The sequence below is a fragment of the Salmo salar genome, chromosome ssa06 (genome assembly GCF_905237065.1).
Source record: "Salmo salar chromosome ssa06, Ssal_v3.1, whole genome shotgun sequence".
NCBI lineage: Eukaryota > Metazoa > Chordata > Actinopteri > Salmoniformes > Salmonidae > Salmo > Salmo salar.
Window position 1 is genome coordinate 72,451,385 of NC_059447.1, and position 18,927 is coordinate 72,470,311.

The following is an 18,927-nucleotide window of genomic DNA, read 5'->3' on the forward strand; positions in this document are numbered from 1 at the left end:
GAGGAGAGATAGAGAGAGAGAGGAGGAGAGATAGAGAGACAGAGAGGGAGGAGAGAAGAGAGACAGAGAGGGAGAGAGACAGAGAGGGTGGAGAGAGAGAGACAGAGAGGGAGGAGAGATAGAGAGACAGAGAGGGAGAGAGACAGAGAGGGTGGAGAGAGAGAGACAGAGAGGGAGGAGAGATAGAGAGACAGAAGAGAGGGAGGGAGAGATAGAGAGACAGAGAGAGGGAGAGATACAGAGACAGAGAGGGAGGAGAGATAGAGAGACAGAGGGAGAGAGAGATACAGAGACAGAGAGATACAGAGACAGAGAGCGAGGGAGACAAAAAGATTGAGAGATTAACAAAATGAATAGAACAGTAGAGCATGCAGCCCAAAGTCACAACCAGACAAATCATCCTCAGTGAATGAGTATACAGTACTGTCATTGTGTGTTTCTGACATGTGCAGTTCTTTTAGTGACAGCCGTAGAGGATGGCGAGGTAGAGGACAGGAAGGAGAGAAGAGACTGAAGGAGTGTGGCTTGGTCTTATTCTCTAAGGATGCTACTGTAGTCCACTCACCAATGAAACCTCTCAACACATTTACATTTACATGACATTTAATAAATATACAAGTTTAATATGGCGCTACACACTTATTCACCCTCAGTATTTAGATAGGCAGTTATCCTAAACAAAATAAATTAAAGACAATTAAAAAAGCAAAATAAAAGGTGCAAAACAATGAAAATCATAATCTTCATTATTTATATGAAATGGAATTAAATCAATTAGTTTTTTAAACATGATAAGTTTATTTTGTCCAACATCCAAACAGAAAAAACGACAGCTGTGGTAAATGTGTGTAAAACTCAAAAGCTATATTAAAAAAAGCAGTGATGTGTTTAAAATGGCATGAGAGAGAAAAAGAAAACAATTAAACACTTGTTTAACCTTGGAAGCCATACACGATCATGACTAAAATAACTGAAATGAATAACCTGTTTTCATCCTTTACTGCTGTCACTCTAAAATAACTACTGAAAAATATGAAGTCATAAAACAGACTAGGAATATTTTCCTGCCTCTTCTGGAAACAGTCCCTAACGGTCCTCTCATCAGCCTGAGAAGCCTTTGATTGGGAGTCCACTGTATACCATGAAACTACAATCCACTCTCCTTGCAGGTAATGGGGCTGTGGTCAAGAGCGTGGTTGATCCAACGTTGAGATGTGGTTGATCGATGGTTGCTCCATGGTTGAGATGTGGTTATGGCAATAGAAATAGAATGAATAGAACAGGCTTGGAATCTCTGATCCTGGCAATATGACTGGTAAACTCATGGGTACACTTGTATTGGCTGCCTGGTGATTCAATCATTTCCATGGTAATGTAGAATGTTCATTCAAATGATGCTAACTGATGTGGATCTTACAATGGAATGTATTTTTTTGTCATGTCAGTTGATTTAACAGATCACATCACAGATTGATGGCACACTTCCTGCTTTTACTTCCTGCTTTGCTCCTATGGGTACACTCGCAATGGCCACCAGTCCACCCCTTGTGCCATCATTGACTTTAATGGGGATGACCATTCTATTCATTCTATTTCTATGGTTACGGCGCCGCTCACATCACATGTACCTGTTCTTGATGTACTCTCTGTACATGAGTATGTCCTCTCGGCACAGTGATCTCACCTGGCCAAGGCCAGTTAGCACGTGGCCCTCAAACACCTCCCTGTTGTCCCTGTCCACCTGCGGAGACGACACCTCGTATATACTGTCAGTCGTAAAGCATGACACAGGAACACTGAAGAGAGAGAGAGATAAAAGGGAGAGTTAAAAAATAAAATAAATAGTTAAACTCATGCTGGATATATGTTACTGTGGTACAGTAGCTGGTAGTGAGTCACGTGTAAGATAACTAAGCTAAACAGACCAAAAAGTGTTCTGCAGAAAACAGACATTTTTTAAACTGAAACGTGTTCCTAAAAGAAGAGATAATGGGTCACAAGACAGATGTGTAGATGATTGGGGATGCATGGAGGAAGAGAGAAATGTTGCTATTTCTACAGCGCTGGTAATCACTAATAATAACTAGTGTGGAAGTTGAACCCTTCACATGTTCAGTCATCTACACAGCTCATTAGCTACTTCAGGTCACAGGTCATCCTCCTGGAGGGTGGCCACACCACAACCCCACCCACCCACCCACCCACCAGCCTCAGGCACATACCCACTACACAGACATTAGCTACTTCAGGTCATAGGTCATCCTCCTGGAGGGTGGCCACACCACAACCCCACCCACCCACCCACCCACCCACCCACCAGCCTCAGGCACATACCCACTACACAGACATTAGCTACTTCAGGTCATAGGTCATCCTCCTGGAGGGTGGCCACACCACAACCCCACCCACCCACCCACCCACCAGCCTCAGGCACATACCCACTACACAGACATTTCATAGACCACTTTTTCTCACAGCACTCAACACACCCCCCCGTGCTTTCGGGAACGTCAACGTCACAGAATACACAACATGACAGAATGACCCAGAATTCATCAGAGCATTGCACTTAGTAAAAAGCCAGTGTTGAGCAATGGGGCCGGCCATTGGGCTAGACTTAACATCAAGTGCTTTTATGACTGAAAAAGAACAACATGTGGATGTGGAGGTACAATGTGTCTGTTCTGCTTGGAGGTCACAACTCTCTTATTGTAAAAGAGCTTGATATGTACACTCAGCACACAGTACTAAACTGACTTCTGATAGCGGATGTTGGCTGAGAGGTCACCAAGACAACACAGTGAGGCATCCAGTGGGTCACGGAGTGATGTACAGTAGTTAGCCTTGATAGAGAAGCACTTGTGACTGAAGTGTTTTGGGTGAGTCAAAGCAAAGCAAACAGTCACAAGTTAGATAGGATGAACAATACCAGGAAGTGGAGTAGAACTCAACCTAATCGTTTCACATGTTCCACCTTTCCTACCACCATCTCCTGTAGCAACACTGGTCTTCCTCTTAGTTGTCCCAGCACGTTTGATGACCCACTTCCTCTGCAGTAAATCAAATTACTTTTCTGTTCTTTGTCCTCTCATTCTCCCTCTTTTTACTGGTTCCCTGTCCCCCTAGTCCCTGGCTGTGAATTGAGTGTGTGTGTTTCTGGGTGGTTTCTGGGAGCCTGAGAGAGAAACAGTTGAGGTGGGGAAACTGGTTGGTGACAGATTTCCATGTGAATATAAAAAAAAATATCCTGATAAAAACAAATGTACATTTTCCAAGCAAAGTTGTGTTTCTATGAAACAGACTTTTTGCGGCTAAAAATATATGCGGGATGACGTAGTGCACATAAGAATAACTTTTGCAGTTAAATTCCCATGTACCGAATAAACAATACAAGTACAGTAAATGGGTTTCCATCACATTTTCAACTACTGATCGTTTTGTCACAAAGCATGTTGCGTTATATAGTGAATGTGCCCGCTCTGGTCTTTGCACGTGTGCTCTAGCCAACAGCTCAGAGATACCCTACCCACACTGAAGGACTATTTACATGAGATTCCTATTATGGAAAGAAAATGTGAAATGGCAGTCAAGCATCGATCATCATGTCATCAGAATAAGACCCTCGATATTTATTGGAAAGCAGCATCAAGATCACCGTGTACTTTCACCACTCTGTGAAGTTCATCATAACTTATTTCATCTGTAGTTAAATAAACTGCATGGTTTCCCGGGTCGTAGTGGGAGAACCACACAACATATCATCGCTTGACACCAAGTTTACTTTGATATTATGTCAATATTTGAGCAGAAAGGTATTTCAACCGCCATTTCACGCATAATTAACTTTCACAGACACTAAAATATCCTACCTTGTCTAGCGTATTTAATTTTGTCGACATTTGGAAAGTTTACAACAATGCTGACGGCTGGTTCCTACTACCAAGCGCATGTGAGGACAACACTGCTGACGGCTGGTTCCTACTACCAAGCGCATGTGAGGACAACACTGCTGACGGCTGGTTCCTACTACCAAGCGCATGTGAGGACAACAATGCTGACGGCTGGTTCCTACTACCAAGCGCATGTGAGGTCAACAATGCTGACGGCTGGTTCCTACTACCAAGTGCATGTGAGGTCAACACTGCTGACGGCTGGTTCCTACTACCAAGCGCAAGTGAGGACAACACTGCTGACGGCTGGTTCCTACTACCAAGCGCAAGTGAGGACAACACACATACGCTCTGCAAAGACATACATGACCTTTTCTGCACTGCCTGAGAGAAAGAAACCATCTAGAGCTCCACTGTCCCATGATCAGTCAATTAAAACACTGATACTGCTTTTCTCCTTTTTCCTCAGCCTTTCCCACCAATAGTGAGCCTCCATTTAGCTCAGCCAATACATGATGGGTCAAACGGATTAAGCCAAGCACAAGAGATGGGGGGAAAAAAGAGAAACACTTTTGGGGGATGTGGTTACATGTTTAAGAATAGCCTTGTTATGCAATGGCAGGTACACCTGCTGGACCCATGGCCATGACATGAGAGAGAGAGGGATGGAGGGAAAAAGGGAGGTAGAGAGGACTAGAAAGAGTGATGAGGTCAGATGATAGAGAGAGAGAAAAGGGAGAGAGGGAGGGAGCGTATGATACAAAGTTAGCTGTATTGATGAATCAGTTTGTTGCCCTAGCCACACACAGTGCTCTATATCAGGGCTGGATGCTGACAGGACGCCTGGCTGACAGGACGCCTGGCTGACAGGACGCCTGGCTGACAGGCTGACAGGACGCCTGGCTAGGCTGACAGGACGCCTGGCTGGCTGACAGGACGCCTGGCTGGCTGACAGGACGCCTGGCTGACAGGACGCCTGGCTGACAGGACGACAGGCTCTCCATAGAGAAACAGAGGGTGATGAGAACAACACTCAGCCAGCTTCACTGAGACGCTTCACCGACATCAACACAGAGAATCAGCTAGAACATTCAACAAACGACAACAAGTGTCCATTCATACTCCTTCACAAAGGGTTAACATATGAATCATACAGCAAAACAATAAAGGAGTCTGACTCCCTCCCCCTTCAATTCATCTGTATAAGCCCACTCATGTATATGATCTGTCATAGAGGCCTCTCCCTTTAAGGGAACAGTAGATCCATGTGCACAGGGCACCGGCATATGTATGTGTTAAGCATGGATGGGTCCGTGGGGAATGGGAAAAGCCTTTCAGAGCCCGGTCTTGTTGTGGCTGTGTGTATTGTTTGATGGGGATTTTTCTCCTTTCCTTCAAATCCATACCTCAAAATTCTAATTCAACCTCCTGTGAGATGGATCTCAGAGGTTTCTCTCTCTACCAGTCTCTCTCTCCGCATCGCTCCCTTTCTGCCTCAGATTCTGGAACCTCTGGCTGTGTGTTGGCTGGGCGGTTCACTGATCTCTGCAGTGATGTGAAACCACAGCAACACGCTGATTCAGTAAATAGACCCTGATAGCACACGTAGCTCTCCTTCCATCCTGTCTCCAGTCTATATTTTTTGCAGCGAAACAAAAACAAACAATCTAACCCTCCAAACCTCTCAAAGGGTTCTCTGAAAGTTCCCCTATTCAGACTAAATCTCGCCATGGTTATTATGGAAGGTACTGAAGGCTTTTATTGTTCTAGCCTCAAACAAACTGAGCCAGGAAGAGAGCAACAAGTGTGTCAGTGTGTGTGTGTCTCAGTGTGTGTGTGTCAGTGTGTGTGTGTGTGTGTGTGTGTCAGTGTGTGTGTGTGTGTGTGTGTGTGTGTGTGTGTGTGTGTGTGTAGATGGATTGCTATGCGTCAACCACTTCAACGTCCAGGAGATGGATGAGACGAAAGGATGTTACCGTGACAACATGCTAGTGGAGATGAACAAGGGTTCCATGTAAGGGTGAATGCACTCAGGGCAGGTGTGTGGGTGGTGATGAAGGATTGAGATGTTAGAAAACCACCCTCACCTCTGAGACACACACACGCACAGCTAATTAACATTCTCCCAATAATGGTCGCCTACATTAAGGAGCTGATTGTGGAGGTGTGATTGCGTGAACCCATTAAGCAGTCTAATGCCACACAGACACACACACCAGAGCCCTCAAACTCAACTCCGGACCTGGAAGCCAGTTCCATTGCTTTCCCCCCCCATTGTTCCCCTCTAATCAGGGACTGATTTAGACCTGGGACACCAGGTGGGTGCAATTAATGTTCAGGTAGAACAGAGAACCAGCAGGCGCCGGACCTCGTAGGGTAGGAGGTGAATACCCTGGACCAGAGGATTGCAGGATTTTAGGGCGCTACAACCCAATAGGCTTGTTCACTAGATCTAACAGGCAGTGGTGATGGGTGGGGGGATAGATACATGTACACATATTTTGGACGATATATCATATCGTATTGTTTTGAGAAGCTTGTTCTCCATCTTCTTTTTAAATAGGGAGCCCATTTTTCTTTAAGAACTTTTATTTCCAAGACTGATCAAAACGTTCTCATGGCTCTCTTGTTCCTCTGCAGCAGACATATGGTGAGCAATATGTTTGGAACATGGAATCACAATAAAATCACAGTATCGAATGGCAATACATATAGAATCATGAGAATCGCAATACATATAGAATCGGCACCAAAGTATCGTGATAATATCGTATCGTGAGGTCCCTGGCAATTCCCAGCTTTAACACGCAGTGAATGAAAGTGCAAGATGTATTCCTCATTTTATTGGAGGACCACACAATGCTCTGGACCTGAAAACCATTCAGCCCATCTAACACTAAACCCACCTCTCCTCAGAGTCGAACTGCCTAGAAGGAAAGGACAATGCAGTCAAAACACGTGTTTCTACATTTTTTTCTTTGCTTTAACCCTTTACACTCATGGGAATTGGCCTATATGGATAAGGTCAAATTGAAATGTTTCTTACAGAAGACCTATAAAAAGCATAGGACAATGCTAGCAACACTTTGGAGATTATGGGGAAATGATCAGACCAAAAGGTGAGGACACAATAGTTCACCTGACAAGACAATCCAAACATTAAACAATTTGAATCCAAACATGTGCAATTTACATTTACTGTACTTTTCACAGCATTTGTCAATAACAAAATGTGAAAATACTCTGGATACATTCAGTAACATAATAGGGTTGGGGTTTGAGTGAGAGGTCTAACTGGCATCTCCAAGTGGACACACACCTCTCCAAACTGTGCACAGTTCAGTCATTTCAATGCACCTTTATGACTCAAGGAAATAGCTTTCACGGTGCTTTTCTGAGCTCTCCTAGCTTTGCCATTGAGGAAATGAAGCAAGCACACTTGTAGTTGTTTTGTTTGGAACACAACCCTGTGTCCACACAATCACAGTAGTTGTTTACACAATCCAAAAACATTCCTTTATAAAATCACAATCTGGATCAGGTGGATCATTATTTTGAAAGCTAACATTGTTGCCAATAAGCTAAGTTATGAAAAATTATCTTAGTGTTAGGCTTCAAAAGGCACTTCAGACAAAGCAATTGTAATTTAGGTGTGCATCGAATGGAGTCATGAGTGCATTCAAGTGCGTATTCCGCGGGAAATCTTCTTCACAATATGACAAACATAGGCTCATTCTGTTCAGGACAACTGAGTATAAGGCAGGTCATCCATCCATGTAACTGTGGATCATGTATGATAATATGAATTGCAGATTTGGAATCGTGGGTGTGTGGTGTGCTTATATGACATTACATCTGTATTTAATATAACCCTTGTACTCTCATCTTTTAAAACACAGACTTCTCTCGACATGTCGCCTTCCACATTTCTCTCACTCAGACAACAACAAACAGACAAAAGTAGCCCCATTAGTGGGAGGGATGCGGGCATGTTCTTGTTGAGAGCGGTTCTCAAGTTTAAAACAACTGTCAGTCAAAAGCAATACAAGTGTGTTTGCTTCATTTCCTCAAGCCGAGAACATGAGCGCTGATGTCCCGTATAGCATGTAACTGTACAGCTACTGCGTTCCAATTTAGGCACATTAATGAGAAAATCTGCCATTTTCAACCCGTATATGGGATGACGGGTGTTGTGAGTGGAAAGGGCTACTGGAAAAGGAAATTAAATTAGGATAAATGTGATCAAGATTGTACTGTGAGTCTGTGAGTGTAGAGTCTGTCCTCGTGTAATATCATCCCCTCTATGCCTAAGTTAATGGCTGAGACAGGTCTCAAGGGGGGTGAGGCTGTGGATGGAGGGAGTGGGGTGCCAGGGAAGGAGGGGGAGATGGATAGAAAGATAACATGGATACAGCGTTTTGCCACCCCTCTCTCCAAATTTCTCCCTGCAATTTCTCAAGCAAGAATTTTGCTACGACTGTCTGATAGTGGTCTGAGTGGGGTGGGGAAAAACAGAAAAGTAGATGTTATTGGCTGAGAGGTTTGGAATGCTCTTTCTTATTGGTCTATTGACTAGTGGTGATGTCACCAGGCAGGTCAAAACTCCATCCCACCAACAAAGGCTGACATTTCAGGGGGTCTTTACTAACAGCTCTTACACTAAAAGGGCTTTAGCATAATTTTCACAATTTCACTGTATTATTCCAACCCCATTGTGTTGAAATGTATATAAAACAGAGGAAATCACATTTTTGACTGCACTGGGCCTTAGGTCAATAAATGTATGGAGGTCATTAAAAAAATCATTTTTCAACCACTCCACAAATGTCTTGTTAACAAACTATAGTTTTGGCAAGTCTGTTAGGATATCTACTTTGTGAATGACAAGTAATTTTTCCAACAACTGTTTACAGACAGATTAATTCACTGTATCACAATTCCAGTGGGTCAGAAGTTTACATAAACTAAGTTGACTGTGCCTTTAAACAGCTTGGAAAATTCCAGAAAATGATGTCATGGCTTTAGAAGCTTCTGATAGGCTAATTACATTTACATTTAAGTCATTTAGCAGATGCTCTTAACCAGAGCGACTTACAAATTGGTGCATTCACCTTATGATATCCAGTGGAACAACCACTTTACAATAGTGCATCTAAATCTTTTAAGGGGGGGGCGGGGGGGGGTTAGAAGGATTACTTTATCCTATCCCAGGTATTCCTTAAAGAGGTGGGGTTTCAGGTGTCTCCGGAAGGTGGTGATTGACTCCGCTGTCATGGCGTCGTGAGGGAGCTTGTTCCACCATTGGGGTGCCAGAGCAGCGAACAGTTTTGACTCAAATGACATCATTTGAGTCAATTGGAGGTGTACCTGTGGATGTATTTCAAGGCCTACCTTCAAACTCAGTGCCTCTTTGCTTGACATCATGGGAAAATCAAAAGAAATCAGCCAAGACCTCAGCAAAACAATATAGATCTCCACAAGTCTGGTTCATCCTTGGGAGAAATTTCCAAACGCCTGAAGGTACCACGTTCATCTGTACAAACAATAGTACGCAAGTATAAACACCATGGGACCACGCAGACGTCAAACCGCTCAGGAAGGAGACGTGTTCTGTCTCCTAGAGATGAACGTACTTTGGTGCGAAAAGTGCAAATCAATCCCAGAACAACAGCAAAGGCCTTTGTGAAGATGCTGGAGGAAACAGGTACAAAAGTATTTATATCCACAGTAAAACGAGTCCTATATCGACATAACCTGAAAGGCCATTCAGTAAGGAAGAAGCCACTGCTCCAAAACCGCCATAAAAAAGCCAGACTACGGTTTGCAACTGCACATGGGGACAAAGATCGTACTTTTTGGAGAAATGTCCTCTGGACTGATGAAACAAAAATAGAACTGTTTGGCCATAATAACCATCATTATGTTTGGAGGAAAAAGGGGGAGGCTTGCAAACTGAAGAACACCATCCCAACCATGAAGCACGGGGGTGGCAGCATCATGTTGTGGGGGTGCTTTGCTGCAGGAGGGACTGGTGCACCTCACAAAATAGATGGCATCATGAGGTAGGAAACTTATGTGGATATATTGAAGCAACATCTCAAGACATCAGTCAGGAAGCTAAAGCTTGGTCGCAAATGGGTCTTCCAAATGGACAATGACCCCAAAGCATACTTCCAAAGTTGTTGCAAAATGGCTTAAGGACAGCAATGTCAAGATATTGGAGTGGCCATCACAAAGCCCTGACCTCAATCCTATATAAAATGTGTGGGCAGAACTGAAAAAGCGTGTGCAAGCAAGGAAGCCTACAAACCTGACTCAGTTACACCAGCTCTGTCAGGAGGAATGGGCCAAAATTCACCCAACTTATTGTGGGAAGCTTGTGGAAGGCTAGCCGAAACGGTTGACCCAAGTTAAACTATTTTAAAGGCAATGCTACCAAATACTAATTGAGTGTATGTAAACTTCTGACCCACTGGGAATGTGATGAAAGAAATAAAAGCAGAAATAAATAATTCTCTCTACTATTATTCTGACATTTCACATTCTTAAAATAAAGTGGTGATCCTAACTGACCTAAGACAGGAACATTTTACGAGGATTAAATGTCAGGAATTGTGAAAAACTAAGTTTAAATGTATTTGGCTAAGGTCTATGTAAACTTACGACTTCAACTGTATGTATGAAAAAGTTGTAAAACATTATCCTAAATATAAAACCATCAACTTGGTTACCATTGGTGCTTAATATGAGTTGTCAGTATATACTTTGATTTATTTTACTACTTAATTTCTTTGTTGTAAATGTTTTGGTGCCAAACTGGTGGCAGTAGTGAAAACCGTCAATAGTTGGAATAAAAAATAATTCCATTGTTGATCAGATGCTTTTTTCATAAATTAGGCAATAACCATATGGAGAATATCAACACAGATATAAAAATGAATACTATATCAACTTTTTTTTGTCAAAGTACAAATGACCAAAGTTACCATAGATTACCTGTTAATTACCAATATTAGCAAAGATTCCAGTAACTTCAGTTAATTACCAGTAGCTTTGCAACCCTATTCCCAGGAGACTGTTGTTCATACGCTTTTATAAGATGGTGTGGTGTGTGTGTGTGTGTGTGCACGCGTAGCGCACATTGCTTTAACACGTGTTGGAGTGCTGGCACTTCTAAACCCCCGGTTCACAGTGTACTGGGGTGGGTCAGAAGTGGACACGGGAGCGAGAGGCTACCACTGATGAGAGAATAACACTGAGGAGGATAGAGGGAGGGGATTGACAATAATAAGAAGAGAGAAATTGTGGAGAGGCAGGCAGCACAAGTCCACAAGCCCCTTTGAGACCACTTAGAAAGGAATGTGTTATAACATTTTTTCCAGAGTCGTCTGAAAAGGCCTGTATTCATCTGTTCATTAGAATAGCATTAGACGGTGTACTTGTTTGTGTGTTAAATGCTCAACTTACACGTTGATGGCGTTCTCCAGGACTGAGGGTTCGGTTCTCTCCAACTTGTGCTGGTTCTGGCCCAGATAGGCAAACCTGCAGAACGACACACACACAGACTGTGTTTAAACAGCTGATCACCACAGAGACCCAAACATCACCAAACATTTCAGATAACATAAGCAGCATCACACCTCCTTTTGTTTTAGACCCTGTATTGTGAGTGAGTCCACTCCCTTGGCTGAGAAGCAACCCCACACATGAATGGTCTCAGGATGCTTTACTGTTGGCATGAAACAGTTCTGATGGTAGCGCTCACCTTGTCTTCTCCGGACAAGCTTTTTTCCGGATGCCCCAAACAATCGGAAAGGGGATTCAACAGAGAAAATGACTTTACCCCAGTCCTCAGGAGTCCAATCCCTGTACCTTTGGCAGAATATCAGTCTGTCCCTGATGTTTTTCCTGGAGAGAAGTGGCTTCTTTGCTGCCCTTCTTGACACCAGGCCATCCTCCAAAAGTCTTCGCCTCACTGTGCGTACAGATGCACTCACACCTGCCTGCTGCAATTCCTGAGCAAGCTCTGTACTGGTGGTGCCCCGATCCCGCAGCTGAATCAACTTTAGGAGACAGTCCTGGCGCTTGCTGGAATTTCTTGGGCACCCTGAAGCCTTCTTCGCAACAATTGAACTGCTCTCCTTGAAGTTCTTGATGATCCGATAAATGGTTGATTTAGGTGCAATCTTACTGGCAGCAATATCCTTGCCTGTGAAGCCCTTTTTGTGCAAAGCAATGATGACGGCACGTGTTTCCCTGCAGGTAACCATGGTTGATAGCGGAAGAACAATGATTCCAAGCACCACCCTCCTTTTGAAGCTTCCAGTCTGTTATTCGAACTCAATCAGCATGACAGAGTTATCTCCAGCCTTGTCCTCACACCTGTGTTAACAAGAGAATCACTGACATGATGTCAGCTGGTCCTTTTGTGGCAGGGCTGAAATGCAGTGGAAATGTTTTTTGGGGGGATTCAGTTAATTTGCATGGCAAAGAGGGACTTTGCAAATAATTGCAATTCATCTGATCACTCTGCATAACATTATGGAGTATATGCAAATTGCCATCATACAAACTGAGGCAGCAGACTTTGTGAAAATGTATATTTGTGTCATTCTCAAAACTTTTGGCCACGACTGTACAAACAGCCTACATAGTTGTCCCCATATTAGTTAAAGTAACGTCCTAGTTAACATAGCTAAAAGAACTAACTCATTCGTAAATCCGCTAAAATCATGCAGTAGAGTTACAGTGTACAGTCACAGTAAGCAGTTACACCGGCAGGCTCCGGTGGCAATAAATTAATAAAACCAAAAGCCTACCTCGACTTGGGAGAGTTCCAGTTATGGATAGTCATAGCCAGCAAGCTAAGATAGCATCCCTCTTTTTGAGCCAGGTGTTTGAGTAACTAAACTAGCCAGCTGCATTTGCTAGTTAAGTGAAACTGAAAAAAACAAAATCTTGCATGCTTCTCCTTCATTTTTGAAGAAATGAATTTGTTTAAAACTGTTCAACTATTGTCTTTCTCTCTCTTTTAGTCAACTACTCACCATATTTGATGCAGTGCTAGTTAGCTGTAGCTTATGCTTTTAGTACTAAATTCATTATCTGATCCTTTGATTGGGTGGACCACAATTCAGTTCATGCTGCAAGAGCTCTGATAGGTTGGAGGACATCCTCCGGAAGTTGTCATAAGCCTCCACTGGTTAAGGTAAATGCAAGGTGACATATAACCAATAATTATCTTCATACAATAGTTCCCAGTACTATACAATGGCTGTGTTCAGCTCCTCCAAAATGTGATATCTGAGTGACCAGGGTACAGAAGGACACAGGAACAAAGGACAGTATGACGAACAGCAGCTATAAATACAGGGCTGTGAGGGGACAGCGAGAAACACAAAACTTTGTTCCCCTGGCCTGATTAATCTCTCCATTTCTGTGGTTCCATCAGGACGCCCCACAGGTAGGGAGACGCGTGTGTGTGTGTGTGTGTGTGTGTGTGTGTGTGTGTGTGTGTGTGTGTGTGTGTGTGTTCTGATGGGATTAGACTCCAAGGGCCTTCAAAGGCCCAACACACACTGAGTTGTTCATTGAGGAAGAGACGGCCGTAGCTAACCTGAGGTACCCCTCTGTGTCCTGAGTTCCATCCCTACACTGATGGCCACTATAGTATAGGCTGCCATAGCACATGGCGAAAAGCTCAGATGATAAGAGCAGAACTATACTTCTAAAGGGGGATTATAGATATGATCATATAGACCATACATACAGGACATATTAATGAGCCATTCATTGTATGTGTCCTACAGGCACAGTATGTACAGTGCCTTCAGAAAGTATTCACACCCCTTGACTTTTTCCACATTTTGTTGTATTACAGCTTGAATTTAAAATGGATTACATTTAGATTTTTGTGTCGTTGGCCTACATACCCCATAATGTCAAAGTGGAATTGTGTATTTAGAAGTGTTTACAAATTTACGAAAAGCTGAAATGTCTCGAGTCAATAAGTATTCAACTCCTCTGTTATTGCAAGACTAAATAAGTTCAGGAGTAAAATGTGCTTGACAAGTCACATAAGTTGCATGGACACACTGTGTGCAATAATAGTGCTTCACATGATTTTTGAATGACTCTCTCTACACACCACACATACAATTATCTATAAGGTCCCTCAGTCGACCAGTGAATTTCAACCACAGAGTCAACCACAATGACCAGGAAGGTTTTCGAAATCCTTGCAAGGAAGGTCACCTATTGGTATACAGTCATTCCAAAGATACCGGCGTCCTTCCTAACTCCGATTCATGGAGAGGAAGGAAACCACTCATGGTGAAACCTCATGGGATTTCACCATGAGGCCAATGGTGACTTTAAAACAGTGACAGAGTTTAATGGCTGTGATAGGAGCAAACTGAGGATGGATCAACAACATTGTAGTTATTCCACAATACTAACCTAATTGACAGATATTCCAAAATATGACACAATACTAACCTAATAAAAAATATTCCAAAACAGGCATCCTGTTTGAAACAAGGCACTAAAGTGATACTGCAAAAAATGCGGCAAAGCAATTCACTTTTGTCCTGAATACAAAGTGTTATGTTTGGGGCAAATCCAATACATTACTGAGTACCACTTTCCATATTTACGAGCATAGTGGTGGCTGCATCATGTTATGGGTATGCTTGTCATCTTTAAGGACTAATGGATCTATGCACAGGCAAAATCCTACAGGAAAGCTTGGTTCAGTCTGTTTCCACCAGACACTAGGAGATGATTTACCTTTCATTAACCAAAACATAAGGCCAACTCTACACTGGAGTTGCTTACCAAGAAGACAGTGAATGTTCCGGAGTGGTCGAGATCCAGTTTTATCTTAAATCTACTTGAAAATCGATGGAAAGACCTGAAAATGGCTGTATAGCAATGATCAACAACCGATTTGACAGGGCTTTAATCCTTTTTTTTACTGTTTACTGTGAACACTGAGGTTGTACCCACTAAGTTCATTTTAACAGTGGTCAAGTAGCCTAGTGTGGCTATTTGATCACAATGTAGGCATACCATTATTACAGAGAATCAGACAAATTATGCTACCCTCTGCCTATTGGCTACTTAGCTTATTGAAGCCTGTCTCAAAATACAACACTACCCCTTTAACACACACACAAAAAAAGCTCTGTTCCTGACTCGCTTTTCAAAAATGTCTAGAAATGCACACGTTTTGTGCTTTTGTAGGAAGTAATCACTCCCCCATTGCTGACTACAAATTATCTATAACTGGGTTATTAACTCACTAACTAGCAAAGGATATGAACAAATGTACAAATGTGCACACGTCCCTACACGAAGCTATCACTTTGATCTCAAAACACCTTATTTACATAAGAATTCAGATTCTTTACTATGAGACTCAACATTGAGCTCAGGTGCATCCTGTTTCCATTGATCATCCTTGAGATGGTCCTACAACTTGATTGGAGTCCACCTGTGGGAAATTCAATTGATTGGACATGATTTGGAAAGGCACACACCTAGCTATATAAGATCTCACAGTTGACAGTGCATGTCAGATCAAAAACCAAGCCATGAGGTCGAAGGAATTGTCCATAGAGCTCTGAGACAGGATTGTGTCTAGGCACAGATCTGGGGACAGGTACCAAAACATTTCTGCAGCATTGAAGGTCCCCAAGAACATAGTGGCCTCCATCAAAAAGATTGAAACCACCAAGACTCCTAGAGCTGGCCGCCCGGCCAAACTGAGCAATCGGGGGAGAAGGGCCTTGGTCAGAGAGGTGACCAAGAACCGATAGTCACATTGACAAAGCTCCAGAGTTCCTCTGTGGAGATGGGAGAACCTTCCAGAAGCACAACCATCTCTGCAGCACTCCACCAATCAAGCCTTTATGGTAGAGTGGCGAGATGGAATCTCCTCCTCAGTCAAAGGCACAGGACAGCATGCTGGGAGTTTGCCAAAAGGCACCTAAAGGACTCTCAGACCCTAAGAAACAAGATTCTCTGGTCTGATGAAACCAAGATTGAATTCTTTGGCCTGATGTTTTTCAGCAGCAGGGACTGGGAGATTAATCAGGATCGAGGGAAAGACGAACGGAGCAAAGTACAGAGAGATCCTTGATGACAAACTGCTCCGGGGGCACTCAGGACCTCAGACTGGGGCGAAGTTTCATCTTCCAACAGGACAATGACCCTAAGCACACAGCCAAGACAACGCAGGAGTGGCTTCGGGTCAAGTCTCTGAATGTCCTTGAGTGGTCCAGCCAGAGCTCGGACTTGAACCCGAATAAACATCTCTGGAGAGACCTGAAAATAGCTGTGCAGCGACACTCCCCATCCAACCTGACAGAGCTTGAGAGGATCTGCAGAGAAAAATGGAAGAAACTCCCCAAATACAGGGGTGACAAGCTCATACCCAAGAAGACTCAAGGCTTTAATCACTGCCAAAGGTGCTTCAACAAAGTACTGAGTAAAGGGTCTAAATACGTATGTAAATGTGATATCTGTTTTTAATTTGTATTAAATTTGCAAAATTGTGTAATATCCTGTTTTTGCTTGTAGAGTGGGCTCCCGAGTGGTGCAATAGCCTAAGGCACTGCATCTCAGTGCAAGAGGCGTCACTACAGTCCCTGGTTCGATTTCAGGCTGTATCACAACCGGCCGTGATTGGGAGTCCCATAGGGCGGCGCACAATTGTCCCAGCGTGGTCCGGGTTTGGCCGGGGTAGGCCGTCATTGTAAATAAAAATGTGTTCTTAACTGACTTGCCGAGTTAAATAAAATAAATCTAAATAAGAGTAGTGCCTGTCAATGGAATAGAATCCTACTCCGATGCATTCTGCCTACAATCTGCCTCTTGTATAGCTAGTTCATTTTGTTTCAGTATGCTTCATTGAAAGTGGCTAATACTGCGTTGATTCATGACAATACCTACAGTAAAGGGAAACGTTGACAGTATTAACTAACAGGGAAAACTCTAGAAAGTGAACTTCACTCAAGTCTCGTGCTTCTCTGCGCTCGCTGATATTTCTTCTGCGCGGCAGTCCTGGGGAAGCTTAGTGTGAACATCAAAGATAATTCGTAAAAATCCAAATAACTTCACAGATCTTCATTGTAAAGGGTTTAAACACTGTTAACCATGCTTGTTCAATGAACCATAAACAATTAATGAACATGCACCTGTGGAACGATCGTTAAGACACTAGCAGCTTACAGACGGTAGGCAATTAGGGTCACAGTTATGAAAACTTAGGACACTAAAGAGGCCTTTCTACTGACTCTGAAAAACACCAAAAGAATGATGCCCAGGGTCCCTGCTCATCAGCGTGAACGTGCCTTAGGCATGCTGCAAGGAGGCATGAGGGCTGCAGATGTGGCCAGGGTAAAAAATTGCAATGTCTGTACTGTGAGACGCCTAAGACAGCACTACAGGGAGACAGGACGGACAGCTGATCGTCCTCGCAGTGGCAGACCACGTGTAACAACACCTGCACAGGATCGGTACATCCGAACATCACACCTGCAGGACAGGTACAGGATGGCAACAACAACTGCCCGAGTTACACCAGGAATGCACAATCCCTCCATCGGCGGTCAGACTGTCCCCAATAGGCTGAGAGAGGCTGGACTGAGGGCTTGTAGGCCTGTTGTAAGGCAGGTCCTCACCAGACATCACCGGCAACAACGCCACCTATGGGCACAAACCCATCGTTGCTGGACCAGACAGTCGCAGTTTACCGACCGCAGTTTACCGACGAGTCGCAGTTTTGTCTCACCAGGGGTGATGGTCGGATTCGCGTTTATCGTCGAAGGAATGAGCGTTACACCGAGGCATGTACCCTGGAGCGGGATCGATTTGGAGGTGGAGGGTCCGTCATGGTCTGGGGCGGTGTGTCACAGCATCATCGGACTGAGCTTGTTGTCATTGCAGGCAATCTCAACGCTGTGCGTTACAGGGAAGACATCCTCCTCCCTCATGTGGTACCCTTCCTGCAGGCTCATCCTGATATGATCCTCCAGCATGACAATGCCACCAGCCATACTGCTCATTCTGTGCGTGATTTCCTGCAAGACAGGAATGTCAGTGTTCTGCTATGGCCAGCGAAGAGCCCGGATCGCAATCCCATTGAGCATGTCTGGGACCTGTTGGATCGGAGGGTGAGGGCTAGGGCCATTCACCCTAGAAATGTCCGGGAACTTGCAGGTGCCTTGGTGGAAGAATGGGGTAACATCTCACAGCAAGAACTGCCAAATCTGGTGTAGTCCATGAGGAGGAGATGCACTGCAGTACTTAATGCAGCTGGTGGCCACACCAGATACTGACTGTTACTTTGGATTTTGACCTCCCCTTTGTTCAGGGACACATTTTTCCATATCTGTTGTCATGACGTTGGCCTGTTGGTGAGGTTTATGACCCCCATAAATACCTTTCCACCGTTCCTCGCTCTCTACTCTACAGAGTGACTCTTGGAAAGCCCTTTGTTAACATAGAGAGTCGGGTAACATCAAAAGGGTGGTGAACAGAACCATATTTCGGTAATCCAACCAGTTGAAAATATGCGTTGGTACTTATAGAATATGATATCAGATCAGTTGTCATCTGAGACATTATTACTGATGATAGGATGACAAACTGTATATTGGAAAGGCTACACATTACAGTTATCAGATTCACATGGAATTGTTGTACAATTTAAATGTTTAAATATGAAACTATTTGTGAACAGATTAAATGTAATTTTAGCTTCTAAATGAGAGAATTGATTTTCATAAGTGAACTAGGCTCAACTCAGTGGCCCCGCCCATGTGAACAGACATTGGTTGTGAACTATGAAACACGCCCTTCTCTCCCTACTACATAAGCCCTTTACGAAAATGTTACATTTGTGTTCCCGAGGATGTGAGGACGACGGTCCGTACGTTAAAAGGGCTAATATCAAACTACAGAACTAAGCCAACTTCAGCGTGAGCTTAAAGTATGGCAACTTGGTATGAACTTTGAACTCTTATTCACTAAA

At 43.6% G+C, this 18,927-nt stretch overlaps 1 protein-coding gene across 1 annotated transcript in view; it reads right to left on the bottom strand.

Annotated features, from left to right (window-relative positions):
* Nucleotides 1-585: 585 nt before the first annotated feature.
* fig4a (FIG4 phosphoinositide 5-phosphatase a) overlaps nt 586-18,927 on the bottom strand; it is a 106,184-nt gene continuing 87,842 nt past the window's right edge. The window contains exons 23-24 of the mRNA XM_014205487.2: nt 11,358-11,432; nt 586-1,796 (exon numbers count right to left, since the gene is read on the bottom strand). Of these exons, the coding sequence (XP_014060962.1) occupies nt 1,619-1,796; nt 11,358-11,432 (253 nt within the window). The 3' untranslated portion in view covers nt 586-1,618. The remainder of the gene's footprint in view (nt 1,797-11,357; nt 11,433-18,927) is intronic.